At 43.8% G+C, this 14,091-nt stretch overlaps 1 protein-coding gene across 1 annotated transcript in view; it reads right to left on the reverse strand.

Annotated features, from left to right (window-relative positions):
- FRMD3 (FERM domain containing 3) overlaps positions 1–14,091 on the reverse strand; it is a 301,078-nt gene that overhangs the window by 104,404 nt on the left and 182,583 nt on the right. Inside the window, exons 4-5 of the mRNA XM_047097589.1 lie at positions 10,106–10,184; positions 3,837–3,934 (exon numbers count right to left, since the gene is read on the reverse strand). Coding sequence (XP_046953545.1) covers positions 3,837–3,934; positions 10,106–10,184 — 177 coding nt within the window. The remainder of the gene's footprint in view (positions 1–3,836; positions 3,935–10,105; positions 10,185–14,091) is intronic.

Genomic DNA, 14,091 nt, shown 5'->3' on the forward strand with positions numbered 1-14,091 from the left:
AATAGATCCCCCAAACAGTGTGTTGAGCGTAAAAGGATTAAAATGAGTTTTACAGCCCCATCTAATTTACAAAACTTAAGAGGGTATACACACAACACGATGTAATCATTTATAAGGATGTATGCAAAGTCAAAGATCTATATGAACCCAGTTGTTGCCTTTAGGAATGGAAATGGAGAATAATGAAAAGGGAAAATCAATCAACTGGTGGACCCAAAGGGACCAGTGAAGAGAATGAGGCATCAACTGATGATTAACTCAACCTAAGTTACACATATAATACACCTATACCCACACCTACACATACGTATCACCCTGTGAGTCAGCTATGGACTTAAAAATTTAGCAGATGGTATAACCCCCAGTGTCTCCATTTTTCATAGGGAATGAACCCTACTGGGTCGCGCTGGATGCAAATGTCAGCTAACGTGGTGGTTGGTGAGGGAAGGCATTGTTTGGCAGGGAGTGGGGGAAGGGTCTCTGTACTGCTAAACATCGCAAGTAAGTTGGAAAACGCCAGAAAACTAAAAGAAGAACTGCCTTGGAACCTGCACTCGTTTGCTAACAAGGCAAATGTCAGTGCCTCCCGCATCACGTGCCCTGCTTTCTTGTCCCTTAAAGAGTGTCTTTAACTCAGACTTCACCTGAAGCAAAAGGCAGTTCATAAATGATTCAGGACTTGTAACTATCCAGACTTTGTTTTCCATACCAAGAGGAGTTGGGTAAGCAAGGGTAAAGTTGTGACAAAGGCACATCGAATGCCTTGCAATTTGAAGCAGGCCCTAGTGCGTGTCTAAGGGAATTTAACTGTCAGAAAAATCCAAAGAGTTGAAGCAGAAGGATGAGTGCAATTGGGTGATGTTAGTAAGTCTAAAGGGCAAGCCAGGTAATGCGTCCGCCCCCGCCCCCACTTTGGAGAGGACTCATTCCAAAAGAACAAGAGATACAGGATGTTACAGCTCCAGGGTCAACTCTGTCAGGAGCCTTCCCTGACCACCCTCCTGAGGTCATAGCAGGGACCTGGGTGTTCCTCTGTTGAGCCATTAACACATCACACTGCCATTTACCAGTCTGTCCCCCCTACTGCTCCCTCCTAACCAGGGACTTTGTACAGCAGTGCCTGCACCTAGCAGCTGCTCGGTAAACGTTCAGAGAACACGCAAACAAATAAGCGAATGAAGTAGGGAACCAACTGCTCTTTCTCAAATATAGAAATAAAGCCTACATCAGTGCAATTTAGGCAAGTGCCCTGGTTCACTCAGGACATCAGTACTAGAGAATGTCCTGTGTGCCAGACACAGGGACACTACAGTGAAAACTGCACCCCGAGTCCTGCTTCCATGGAACTTAGATTCTACATAGAGGGAAGGCCTAAGAAGTTCCAAAAACAGCACAATAACATGATTCCAGATATGTGTGCTTAGAAGACAACAAAAAAGGGGTATGAGACAGAATGACGCGTGGGAGGGAGGCTGCTTTAGTAGTCCAGGAAGACTTCTCAGAGGAGGTGAAGTCTGAACTGAGTTCGAATTCAGTTCTGAAACTCTAGAACACACCAGGCACAGGCGACCAGAAAGAAATCCCACCATGTTGCTGTTCTGCAGAAGGAACAGGAAATATACTATTTTTACCAAGAAAAGATATAAATAGATCCCTAGGGTTTTTGTGTATTTGTCTTGCAGTTTGTATTATGAAAGCAAATGCATTGCACATCTTGAATATGCTTGCTCACTGTGTTCAGTACGTACAACCAGCAACACTCTGGGTGCTGCCTGGTTTTCATATACCAAGAATATTGCGAAGCTTCAAACACGCTCCTTCAGACAGTGTTAGCAAGTAAGAAGTCAACGTACAGCCACATGGCCTCTCGCTTTCTAGTCATTTCCTCCACGTTCCCTCTCTCTCTCTAAGCATAAGCAGGTCCAGATCTTTATCAGCATTTGTAAGGATCTCTAGAGCTGCGGAAATATCACCCCAAGCATCAGAGAAGTTCATGAATCCAGCTTTTACTGGGTTTGCTACAAATGGCCCACTGCTGTATCGTAGAGCAGAAGGGTCCTTTCGAGGTCTGCCAGTCCATTTCTAGCTCTATTTCTCCACAGCATCTGTGCATGTGGTCAGGGGTAATAGCACCGAGGGCCCTGATTGTCTGGAGGGAGACTTAGTGGCTTTATTTCAAACACAAAATAGGATGGCGGGTTTCCTGTTACAGATCCATATTGAGCTTGTCCTTGGAGACTTGACCGTGATTCTCTAATGCCTAAATGTGTTCTGAAATGCTCATGTGCTGGTCTGTTGCTTGGATTAGTATTGATCTGCTTTTCCCTTACAGAGGACGGTGGACCCTAACCAGGAATTTGCAATCTCACCGGAAAGGAGGAGGCCTATGTGTTCTCACATCCCTTAGCTCTGCTGTAAGAGAGGTGGTTTGGGGAAACACATACTCCACCTTGGGACAGATGGAAGGACTATGTCCCATCACCCTATCACTGTAGTTCTGACTTCAAACTTGAATATCTCCACGGGTTTGAACACCTCTGCCAAACGCGCTGTGCAGCACCAGGTGGACCCCAGGGGAAGGAGAAAACAACACAGACACGCTCTTCAGAATTCTCAGGAAGCTCCCCTCCCCACCCCGGAAACAGGGCCCAAGGAACCATTTCACAGCACAGAGCACCCCACAGGGACCGTAGTGGGCGACAGTGAAACCCCAGGGGAACGATGGGTCTCTCTCTTAAGCTCTGAGTGAAGCTTGGAATTATAATAGGCAGACGTCTGTCACGATCTGCTTAGGACCCATCATAAGCTCCTTTGTTATCCTAGACCCTTTATAAACAGGACATGCTCACTTGACAACTGCCCCTCTCTTCCCCTGCCCCCTCCCTCCTCCTCCCCTTCTCTCATCAACATGCCTTTAGCATCCACACAGCAAATGGCTGCATCACCTGGGTCCCTCCAAACAGGACTTGCTGCTTCCAGCTGCCCCCCACTGGCCCAGGGGAACAGAGCACCTGAGTCATCCTTTGCTTGGGTCCTAGAACCACCCCCATGGGCCATGCGCCACCTTGGGCCCAGAAGACGGCCTTCCAGGTGGTTTTCCTTATAGGTAGAAACATCCAGAAGCCAACCCTGGGTCATATGCCTTTACAGTTTCCCGCTGCCCCATCCTCTGGGGCTCGTTCAACCCTGAAAGGAAGCCTTGTGAAATCTTCACACAGGCGTGAAATGCCACCCCATGTAATATACGCTTAAAGAGCTGAAATAATTTGTCTGTGGTGCTATGATGGGAAGGGAGTCTGGACCCGAGTCTGACAGACTGTGAGCCTGGTGCTTTCCTCATGATGCTACCTGAGCCTGGAGCTGCTTCAGATTCTGTGTCTCCCTCTCTCTCTGTCCTTCCCCCACTTGCATTCCATCTCTCTCTCAAAAATAAACAAACATGAAAAAAGATGTAATACAATTTAAAAAAAAAAGACCTGACATCAACAGTCAGATGCTTAACCCACTGAGCCACCCAGGCACCCCTCTAAGTGTAATTTTATAATTTATATACAAATATATTTTTAATTATTTTTAAAAGTATTTTTAAACAATAAATATAATGAATTTAAAAACTAAACATAATATATATATATATATATATATATATATATATATAATTTTTTTTTTGGAATTTCATTTCAAATGTCTGAAATGACCCCTATTTGACACCTACCTCCCTGGACAAACTTTTCCTCCTCGTGACACCCATTAGGCACCACACCTGGTGGTCAGAACTCAGAGCACAGAGCCCCGGCCTCCCTTTGGAGCGGGTGGGCAGCTACAGCCACGCTTACCTTGAATGATACAGGCACCCAGGTAGGCAGCATCTGAAAAGGAGCAGAGCAGTCGACCGTGGAAAATATCTCTTTTAATTTGCAGGTACAGAAGATACCTGCAATACAAAACGAGAAGGAGTCACCCTGTGTTTGGGCTGAGGCCTGGAAGAAGCAGAAGGATCGTTCATGCTTTGTCCAGCTGGACCGGCAGGGCCCGACCCAGCCCCATGGAGTGGCTGAGCCACACCAGGCCCCTGGGAGGACAAGCAGGGCAAACTGAGGGTCCCTCTGGATTGAGGAAATCTGAAGTGACTGTGGCAGCTTCCAAAACTGGGTGGCTGGCCCCTTTTAAAGAGATATGAGCCGGGCGCCTGGGTGGCTCAGTCAGTTAAGAGTTTAACTCTTGGTTTCGGCGCAGGTCATGATCTCACGGTTTGTGAGTTTGAGCCCCACATCGGGCTCTGCGCTGACCGTGCGAAGCCTGCTTGGGATTCTCTCTCTCCCCCTCTGTCTCTCTCTCTCAAATAAACAAACAAAAATTAAATTAAAAGAAAAAAAAAAAAGACACGGGAACAGAAGAAAGCCACAGGGCCCAGCAGCCACGGTCCCTGGAAGGACGGGGGACATCCATCCCACCTCAGGTCCACGTTGCCCACGCTCCCTGTGAAACAGAGAGTCAGGAAATGGACTCAGTCAGTATCCAGAGATTAGTCTCAGGGGCAGACAGACTCACATTAATCAATCTCAAAAGGACTTGGTTAGGAGGCCAGAAAGCCAATTAATTTGCAACGAGAGCTGTCATCTGCTCAGTGCCCCGTCCCCCTCTCCAGGGACGGGAAACTCAGGTGCCCACAAGAGCCAGGCAACCCGATAATGAGTGAAACAGGCTAGTGTCAGGGGCTCCAGGAGGCAGAGTGGAAAGCACCGGCTCCCGGGCAGGGTCAGCCTGGTGACACAGCACAGAAAGCCGGCCAAGGGCAGCCAGCTTTTCCAGAAAATCAAAGAGACCGGTTTAGAAGTGGAATCCTTTGAATTTTAAATGTTGCAACAAATTCTGTTGTTTAAAACACTGTAGTGCCAAACAAAAAGTACGCACAGGCCCCATTCAGCCAGGGGAGAGGGGACAGGCAGGTTTGCAACCCCTGGCTCAGGCTCACCTTGTCACTGTCCCTTTTGTTGTCCATGCTGATCAAGCCCCCTTTAGATTTCCTCATATTTCTTAGCCACGTTGATTCTTTCCTGCAAGGCTCAGGCTTGGGGTCTAAGGTTTCTGACTAACGTGACCCCGCATGTGTGCAGATTCTTTGTTTTTTTTTTTTTCATTTAACTCTCAGAGACCACTCTTTTTAATTCCAGGTTCTTGGAACCAGGTGGGGGCACTCAACTGTGGCGACCCAAGTCGCCACACCCAGGGCTCCGATGATCTGATCGTTACCCAGTGTGTGAGCCAGGTACACAACGCACATCAGGGAATGTGACTAACGTGCTAAGATCACACAGCCCCTGAGGCCTCGAGCTCCCCGGTCTGGCCACTGGATCACCTAGAGCATGCTGAACACGCTGAAGTGTTCAGAGGCTCACCAGTGTTTCCATTTGATGAACCTTTATCTTGTACCTGCTTTATGCCACACACGGCGCTAGGCACTGGGGCCACTGTAGAGGCTCAGATGACACTCTTTGTCCTCAACTTTGTATAGAATTGTTTGCAGGGCATAAAGACAGTCTCCAACAAATTTCTCACCCAGAGTTTGGTACGTATGTTGTCAGAGAAACAGCATTACGCTTGGCAGGTAAGGACCCAGACAGTTCCCTACACGAGTGCCTCTCACACTTCTGTGAGAGCGCGAATTACCCAGAAATTCTGTCAGAATGTGGATTGTGATTCATTAGATTGGGGTGGGGATCAGAGTCCATACTTCTTCAAATTTTCAAGTTAAAAAAATTTTTTTAATGTTTATTTTTGAGAGAGAGAGAGAGAGAGAGAGAGAGAGAGAGAGAGAGAGAGAGAGAGAGAGACTGTGAGTGGGGGAGGGGCAGAGAAAGAGAGAGACACAGAATCTGAAGCAGGCTCCAGGCTCTGAGTTGTCAGCACAGAACCTCATGTGGGGTTGAACTCAGGAACAGGTTCATAACCTGAACCAAAGTCAGATGCTTAACTGACTGAGCCACCCAGGGGCCCCAAGAGTCCATGTTTCTAATAAGCTCCCTGGTGAGGCTGTGCTACAGGCCCGTGGACCACACTTTGAGTAATAAGGTTCCAATCCAGGTTCTAATGACCACACATTAGAACCACCTGGGGGAGCTTTAAAAAACTACCAAGCTATGGGGCACCTGGGTGGCTCAGTTGGCTGAGCCTCCAACTCTTGATTTCGGCTCGGGTCATGATCCCAGGGTTGTGGGATCGAGCCCCACATCAGTCTTCACAGTCAGCGTGGAGACTGCTTAAAATTTGTCTCTCTCCCTCTGCCCCTCTCCCCGGTTCACACTCTCTCTCTAAAATAAAATAAAATAAAATAAAAATTTACACTACCAAGCTGTGGACCCTACCGATTAAATAAGAATCTGGGTCCTCACAAAAACATGGACACAAATGTTCCTAGCAGCAATATTCATAATAGCTACCAAGTAGAAAAACCCAAATGCCCACCAACTGATGAACAGATAAAAGAAAGAGGAATATCATGCAATGGAATATTGTTCAGCCATCCAGAGGAAAGTAGTGCTACGTGCCACAGCACAGATGGACCTGGAAAACATGAAGCTACGTGAAAAGAAGCCAGACATAAAAAGCCACGTATTGTATTGTATGAAATGTCCAGAATAGGGAAACCTGGAGAGACAGGTAGTCGAAGAATGGCTGCCAGAGGGGGGTTGCAAGGAGGGGAAATAGGAAATGACTGGATGGGTACTGGCTTCCTACTGGGGTGTGATAAAAACGTTCTGGAATTAGATCATGCACAACTTTGTGAACACACTAACCCCCCTGAGGTACATGGTCATATCTACCAGAAGAAACTAATACTTTTGAAAATCCATTTGCCTTAGAGTAGTTCTCAAATTTTGACATGCTTTAAAATTACCTAGGAAGGCTCATGAAAATACAGATTGCTGAGCCCCGTTCCCAGGTCTGGAACAGGGACCAGGTTCCCAGGTGCTGAGGCTGCTGGTCTGGGGACCTCACTTGAAAGACCTCAGCCATAGACCATACAGACTACCAAGGTCACACAAGTATGATCAAATCTTTCCCTTTTTAAAGGCTGCAAGCTACCAGGCCAAATACCATGAAGTTTCTTGTCTATGTGTTAAATGTTACACACTGAACAAAAAGCATTCCTTTCCATTTTTATCAAGTTTATATACTGATGAATGAGATGCGTGAGTTCTCCTCTCATAACTCGTCATCAAATTTGATGGAAGCTTCCAGAGAAAAGAAAATCCGCTTTTCACAACGTCTGAGCTTGGGTCTAGAGATCAGTGATCTCTAGAGATAATCATAGATTATTGTGGGTTCAACATAATCCACTGAGCCTTACAAATAGCTTCAGGATCAGATACTCATTTTTTAATATAATAGCAACCAAAAAATAGTAATATTGCATCTCCTTTTAGTATCACTCCTGTATAAAAAGACTAAGCAACAAAAGCACAAGAAGATCTGGGGCAAACATTCTTGTGTCATCATTAATGATACTGCTTGTCTAACATGAACTTAAAAATGGTTCTTTAAAAAAAAAAAATTAAAACCAACATACTTTGATTATATTCAATTGTATACAGCATTTACAAAAGCCCCAGAAATCTAAAGGATTGAAAGAGGACTGTGTAAATGGAGAAATAAATGAATAAAAAATGATCTCAAATATCCTTTTTTTTTTTTTTAATTTTTTTTTTCAACGTTTATTTATTTTTGGGACAGAGAGAGACAGAGCATGAACGGGCGAGGGGCAGAGAGAGAGGGAGACACAGAATCGGAAACAGGCTCCAGGCTCTGAGCCATCAGCCCAGAGCCTGACGCGGGGCTCGAACTCACGGACCGCGAGATCGGGACCTGGCTGAAGTCGGACGCTTAACCGACTGCGCCACCCAGGCGCCCCTCAAATATCCTTTTTTTTATGAGTATTTGTGGTTTGACTCCTTCCAACCTGCCTTTTCTCCAATGTCTCTTTACCCCTAAGCACGGTCACGAATGTGATCTTAACTTCTCATGTAGCAAATTCTTCCTAAACTTTAGATCAATCTGGGGCACCTGGTTGGCTCAGTTGGTTAAGCGTCTGACTTTGGCTCAGGTCATGATCTCACGGTTCATGAGTTCGAGCCCTGCATCAGGCTCTGCTCTGACAGCACAGAGCCTGAAGCCTGCTTCGGATTCTGTGTCTCCCTCTCTCTCCACTCCTCCTCTGCTCACACTCTGTTCTCTCTCTCTCTCTCTCTCTCTCTCTCTCTTTCTCTGTCAAAAATAAATAAACATTAAAACAATTTAAACCTTAGATCAATCTTACAACAAAATAACAACTTATCAAAAGACTAACTTCTTTCAAGATAGTTTAAGCCATAAGTACCACATTCCACAGTTTTTAGATTCATTTTGAATTCTAAGGATTGTATTGACTAAGAAAAGCCCATTTCTATCTGTGCAAGAACAGGGTATTGTCTTAATTTCTTTTGGAGACATAAAGATGTTCACAATCTTCCACTGTTCATACCTTAGCTATTCAGTCTAATGCAGGGAAATGCTAGCAAATTTAATCGAGAGGAATTTAACTAGAGTTGTTAACACTTTATATTCTTCTACTTTCAAATGGGACTCTTCTCAACAACAAAAGATCCATGCTTAACTTATATCATGACACATATTCAATTTTTATCCTCCAGACAAAATTATAAAAACAAATGACAAAAGTGAGCCATTGTGGCATCTGACTAAATAATGCCCGGAGTTAGTATTTGATTTGATTCTTCTAGTTACATTACGGGCACCGAGAAGGCAGGACAAATGTCTTTTTTTTTTTTTTTGGTAGTTCACGCAGCCCCTGCCACATATTACATGATTCCACTCATACAAAATGTCCAGACTAGGCAGAGTAAATGAGCAGATGAGTGGTCGTCAGGTGTCAGGGGCTGGGGGAGAAGAGAGTGAGTAGTGACTGCTACTGGGTACGGTGTTCCCTTTTGGTGACGAGAAAAAGTTTTGGAATGAGACAGTGGTGATGGTTACCCAACAATGGGAATGTACTTAATGACACTGAATTGTACACTTTGAAATGGTGAAATTAACTTGTGTTACGTGAGTTCTAATCTTTTTTTAACAAAGCAAGCCAGATTGCAAACTGCCAGACTCCACTTAGTGTCCATTACTCATGTATCCCTCATTTCCACACATGCCCTGCCCCCGTCCCCAAGCACAAACCTCACTAATGGCTGTGTGCAAATTAATAATGGAGAAAGGAACCATCTGCTCCCTGACAAGGTCACCTCAGTGCCACAATGGTCAAGCTTTACTGGAGACCTGTGAATAGGAGGAGGCAAAATATCCAAGAACCCCATGTATCACCGTGCATCTCTGCTGCGTTCGGACCTATGCAGATTATTCTGAGGGATAAGTGTGCACAGTGATGCCTGGAGTCCCCTAACCAGAGCCTCATCGAGAACTAAGCATGTGTCAGCTCTTCACCACCCACCAAGTTGGCCTTCCTGGGACCCTGCTCAGCTGCACTGGCTGAGGCTGCTCTCAAAAGCAAAACCCAGAAGGAGACCTGGATATGGTCCCAGTCGAGGCAGATCAGAAGGGAAGAGGCTGAAGAAGTGGAAAATTCAGAGTTGGCCTGAGAAGAGTCTCCAAGTAGAGGGAAGACGGCCCCAAGGTTGGCCATTCAGCAAGCGGAATGTGGGGTGATGGTCCGTACTACCCAGTGATCTTTTCCCTTCCTGAACAGCTTAGATCCAAGAGATTGTCCCAGGGGCTGCACTAGCCATGAATTTGCCTGTATCCTAAAGACCGTCACCATCTATTTATTTTTAGCACCCCACTGTCAGATGTTTTCAGAGAATACCTCCTTCTTATAACCACCACTTTTTGTGTGTGCAGTTAATTACACTCCCAATGACAACGGTTTGAAAAATCCCAAGGCAATGAAGCGCAAGAGAAACACGCCAAGCCAAAACGCCGAACTGAGCGCCTGCTTCGGTGAGACGTTCTGATCGAGACAGGAGGCACAGCTAGCCTGTAGGACTTGGAGGCCCTGGCTGGTTAAAGGTGCACGTGAAACATACAAACAAACGAAAAATACCTTGTGAGCTCTTCTTTAATCTTCAAGGGTTCATGTGGGTAGAATTTCACTCTAAAGCACATGGTGTATGGTGGATGAGCTGAAACATCATAAAGAAAAGGCATGAGAAAAGCAGCAAAAGACCATGGATTCCAACACACACAGGAAAGTCAGCTGTGAAGTTACAGCCTAGCTTGGGGGTGGGGGGTGGGGGCAGGGGAGAAAGAGATTTTTCTGGAGGAAACAGATCTTATGCCCAGGGAAACAAAGCCACAGCGACAATTAAAGAAAACGCTTGACAGGACACCCAAAGCAAATGCGGGACACAGGCAACCTAGTCAGTTAGCACATCTTTCCACATCACGTTCTCTCCAGGTCACAGCTTCAAATGATATTCTTCCTTCAGATTCTTCCCACCCCCTTGTGACAGATAAATTGCCCGTTCAGGCCTTGGGCCTAGCAAAGTATTTTTCAGACTGTGAGGTGGAAAAATGTCACTGCACATGACTAGTTTTCCCAAAACGATGGTGCCTTTGAACTAAAATCGCAATTTTTAAAATGATTTTAAAAATGAGTCAGCCATGCACACATTCTACTTTGTATACATTTTTGGTATTATTTTGGTATTATCTACGAGGCAGTCACTATGAAAATAAACGCTTTTATAACTGCCTGATTTCTATGAATCGAGATAGATATTCTGATTGAGGTTCATGATTCTAGAATGTTCTAATTGCATTATCTGGAACTCAAGGACCAACTAAGTGATTCTGCAGGACTTCTGACATCCTTAATTACGAAACCACTGTTGACTTGCAATATTAATCTAATAAATGCACACAAGTGTAGTAAGATGCATTCAAATTCCAAACAGCACATAAAATGAACCCCTTAAAATTAAAGAAATACGACAGTTAGTATAATTATTTCTATGGATCTCAAATACCCACTCATGTTTTGCTTTTGTATCAGTATGGCTACTTGGGATCAGCTCTGACTCTACACCCAAATGCAAACAGGAAACAGTGTCCTATTCTTGTCCAAGAATCCTCTTTCATAATAAGGAGGGGTTAAATCCCCAGCCATCTCTATAATGCCTGGGACTATTCTGTATGTAGACAAATGATGTAGAAAGAACTATCAGCATCAAATATGAATGCATATTGAGTATAATTTAATATGGAAAACAGTTCTTAAAAATAATTTGAAAGAAAGCATCCAAATCACAGGAAAACACAGAAGCATCTTTCTGGCCATCTCAGCAGAGACAAACCGATTATACACATACACCCACACACACAGATGTCAGAGCTCTTTCCATTCAATGCCCTACTTCCCCACCAGGAACTAGCAAATTTCCTGAGTTGGATGCTTCTAACCCAACCCTGTGTTCCCTGGATTTAAGGAAACATTTTTTCTGGAGCACTAGGAGAAAATAAACACCAGCAAAGAAACAACGAAGAAAAAATACAAATGATCCTCCAGTCATTCATCTTTCATGATATCTAGAAGTTCAGTTTTAACTCAAAATATTTAATCTTTACACATTCCCCAGATTTAATGTGTTTAAGTCACCACCTTTAAAGGATTAGAGCTGATGGTTTTTCACTAGGAAACCTGTGGGCTGTCTTTAATAGAAAGGTTGAGACAGTTTTTATAAGACAAGAACAACAGAGCAAACAATGGAAACAGCATAAAAAAGGAATTTTTCTTTATAGCTTCTTTTATTAGTCTTCAAAATTAATACATGTTTAAGCACAACCAATGAAGATAATCGATAGACAGATGGATAGATAATAGATTGATAGATGGACAGATAACAGATGGACAGATGGATGGATAGACGGATGAATGGATAAACCATCCCCTTTCATTTTCCTTCTTTGTCTCTATTCCTGTCCCTTCTGTCTCTCAGGTCCCCACCCACTTTGCCCTTCCAACTCTCCAACCACTGTCAACAATTTCACCTATATGCTTCCATCCTTTTTGCCATACTCATGCAAATATATGCCAATATGATCACATATGTAAGGGATTTTTTTTATAACTTATTCTCACGAAAGGAGATCACGCTACATATGTTTCTCTTGCTTTTCTCACTTAACTCTATACTCTTCCCATCCTTCTAGGACAGTAGTCATAGATCCAACTCGTTGTCTATATTAACTGCATAGTAGTTCATATTACAGATACATCTGAATTCATTCCACTATTTTCTTTTAATTGTCATTCAGGTTGCTTCGACATTTCTGTAATATTTTTACATACACCCTTGTGCATACTTCATCAAGTATTTGTATTTATATTTTTATTTTTATAATACAGACTTCCAAATTTGGAATTGTTGGGTCAGTAGGTACATGCAAATGTTTTAAAGGGAGCTGAAAAAATAAAAGCCCACTGAGAGCAAACTGGGGAAAGAAGGATCACAGAAGAGGACTCCAAACTAGAGCTGTCATTTTCTCTTCCTCCTGGTCAGCATATCTGCTTACCGTGCCCTAGGCTGGCTTCAGTAGGTATCTGAGCTCACTGGCTACAAATCAGGACTCTTGACTTTGCCTAAGGAATCAGGCACTGAGGCTCAGACAGCTCCCCAGGCAACCATCTTTGAACACCCCTCACTGTAGGAAGTCCAGCCCAGGCATCCTCGTTCTCAGCCTCAGGCTCCAGAATGGTCTAATGCTTCTCCCACATGCAAAGCCTTTCCCTCATTCGGAGGAAGTTCTTAAGTAGTACTTATGGTCCTTCTGAGTCTTCTTGATAATAAACATCCTCCATTCTTCAACTGCTCTTCACATGAAACAGTTTGGAGTGCCCCCATTCTGGGTATATTCTTGTCTATTTCCTCAAGCACCCCCCAGGGACTGCCACATCCACTAGGGTAAGGGGACATCACCAGCCTCAGTTTGGACATAACTGTTGCTCCCCCTCACGAGCCTCATCTCATTGTCAATTCACTCTGAGTTTCTAATTGGCCAACACTCTTCATCTTTTTCATATATGCTGTTGCTAAGTCACACAGAAAGTCACATCTGACATCTTCCATTTTCTAGGACGTGATCATGGAAAAAATTAATACAAGGTACTGGGGATACACTCACCACCAGACCCATTATCAGAGAAGGGATGAGAGCATGAAGCAGAAAAAAGAGATAACTTCAAGTCTGAAATTTTCTATCCATTTTCTTCTACCATCATATATACCCCTACTGTGTCTTTCTCTCATATTGATCCAGCATTATTGACCCCATGTTACCAATAAAAGAAAAAGAGTTTCCCTGTAAGTTAAAAGGAGCACATGACTTTGACATAGTGAACCATGTATTGCACCAGGGATCTGAGCTGACGAGAAGTTCAACCTCCTTGCCCATGCCTGAAAAAGTCAATGTGGCAACAGGCTTCTCCTTGAGAAACTCTCTTAAGGCTCTGGATGCAAAATTCTATTACAAATCAAGTAAGTTAAGGAATGCTTTTTGACAGGGCTGGATCAGGCTGAAAAGATAAATAATTTCTCCCCCAAAATGTTAATCTAGTTATGGATGACAAGATTTATGAGGGTGTGGAGCTATATATCTTGTTCAACTTTTTATCCCCAGAGCTAATTATTGATAAAAGATGGACTCTGTCTGGCTGAATGAATGATTAACCCCAAACTTTGAGGCAGATGTCAAAAAAAAAAAAAAAAGCCATGCCCTACCATCACCATTCATCCCATCAAAATACTGGTCTAGAAGGCCCATGGTCTGAGTTATTACAGCAATTCCTAGGATTGAGATTTTTGAAAACTTCTGACCCTATATTTCAATTTCTGCCCTTCAACATCTGGAACAAATTCAGGAACTCTAGAGTTGGTTGGAATAGCTATTTCTACAGGGAAGATTAATTAATTCAATCAACAAATGCTTATTGAGGACCTACTAGGTATTAGGCACAAGTTCAGATGTACAAATAAGAGTAGCTATAAAAAGACAAAAGTTAGGTCTTCATGGAAGACATATTCTAGTGGA

Source organism: Lynx rufus, unplaced genomic scaffold, assembly GCF_022079265.1.
Source record: "Lynx rufus isolate CCGP_SWC_20201006 ecotype Redwood Valley unplaced genomic scaffold, mLynRuf1.p SCAF_10, whole genome shotgun sequence".
NCBI lineage: Eukaryota > Metazoa > Chordata > Mammalia > Carnivora > Felidae > Lynx > Lynx rufus.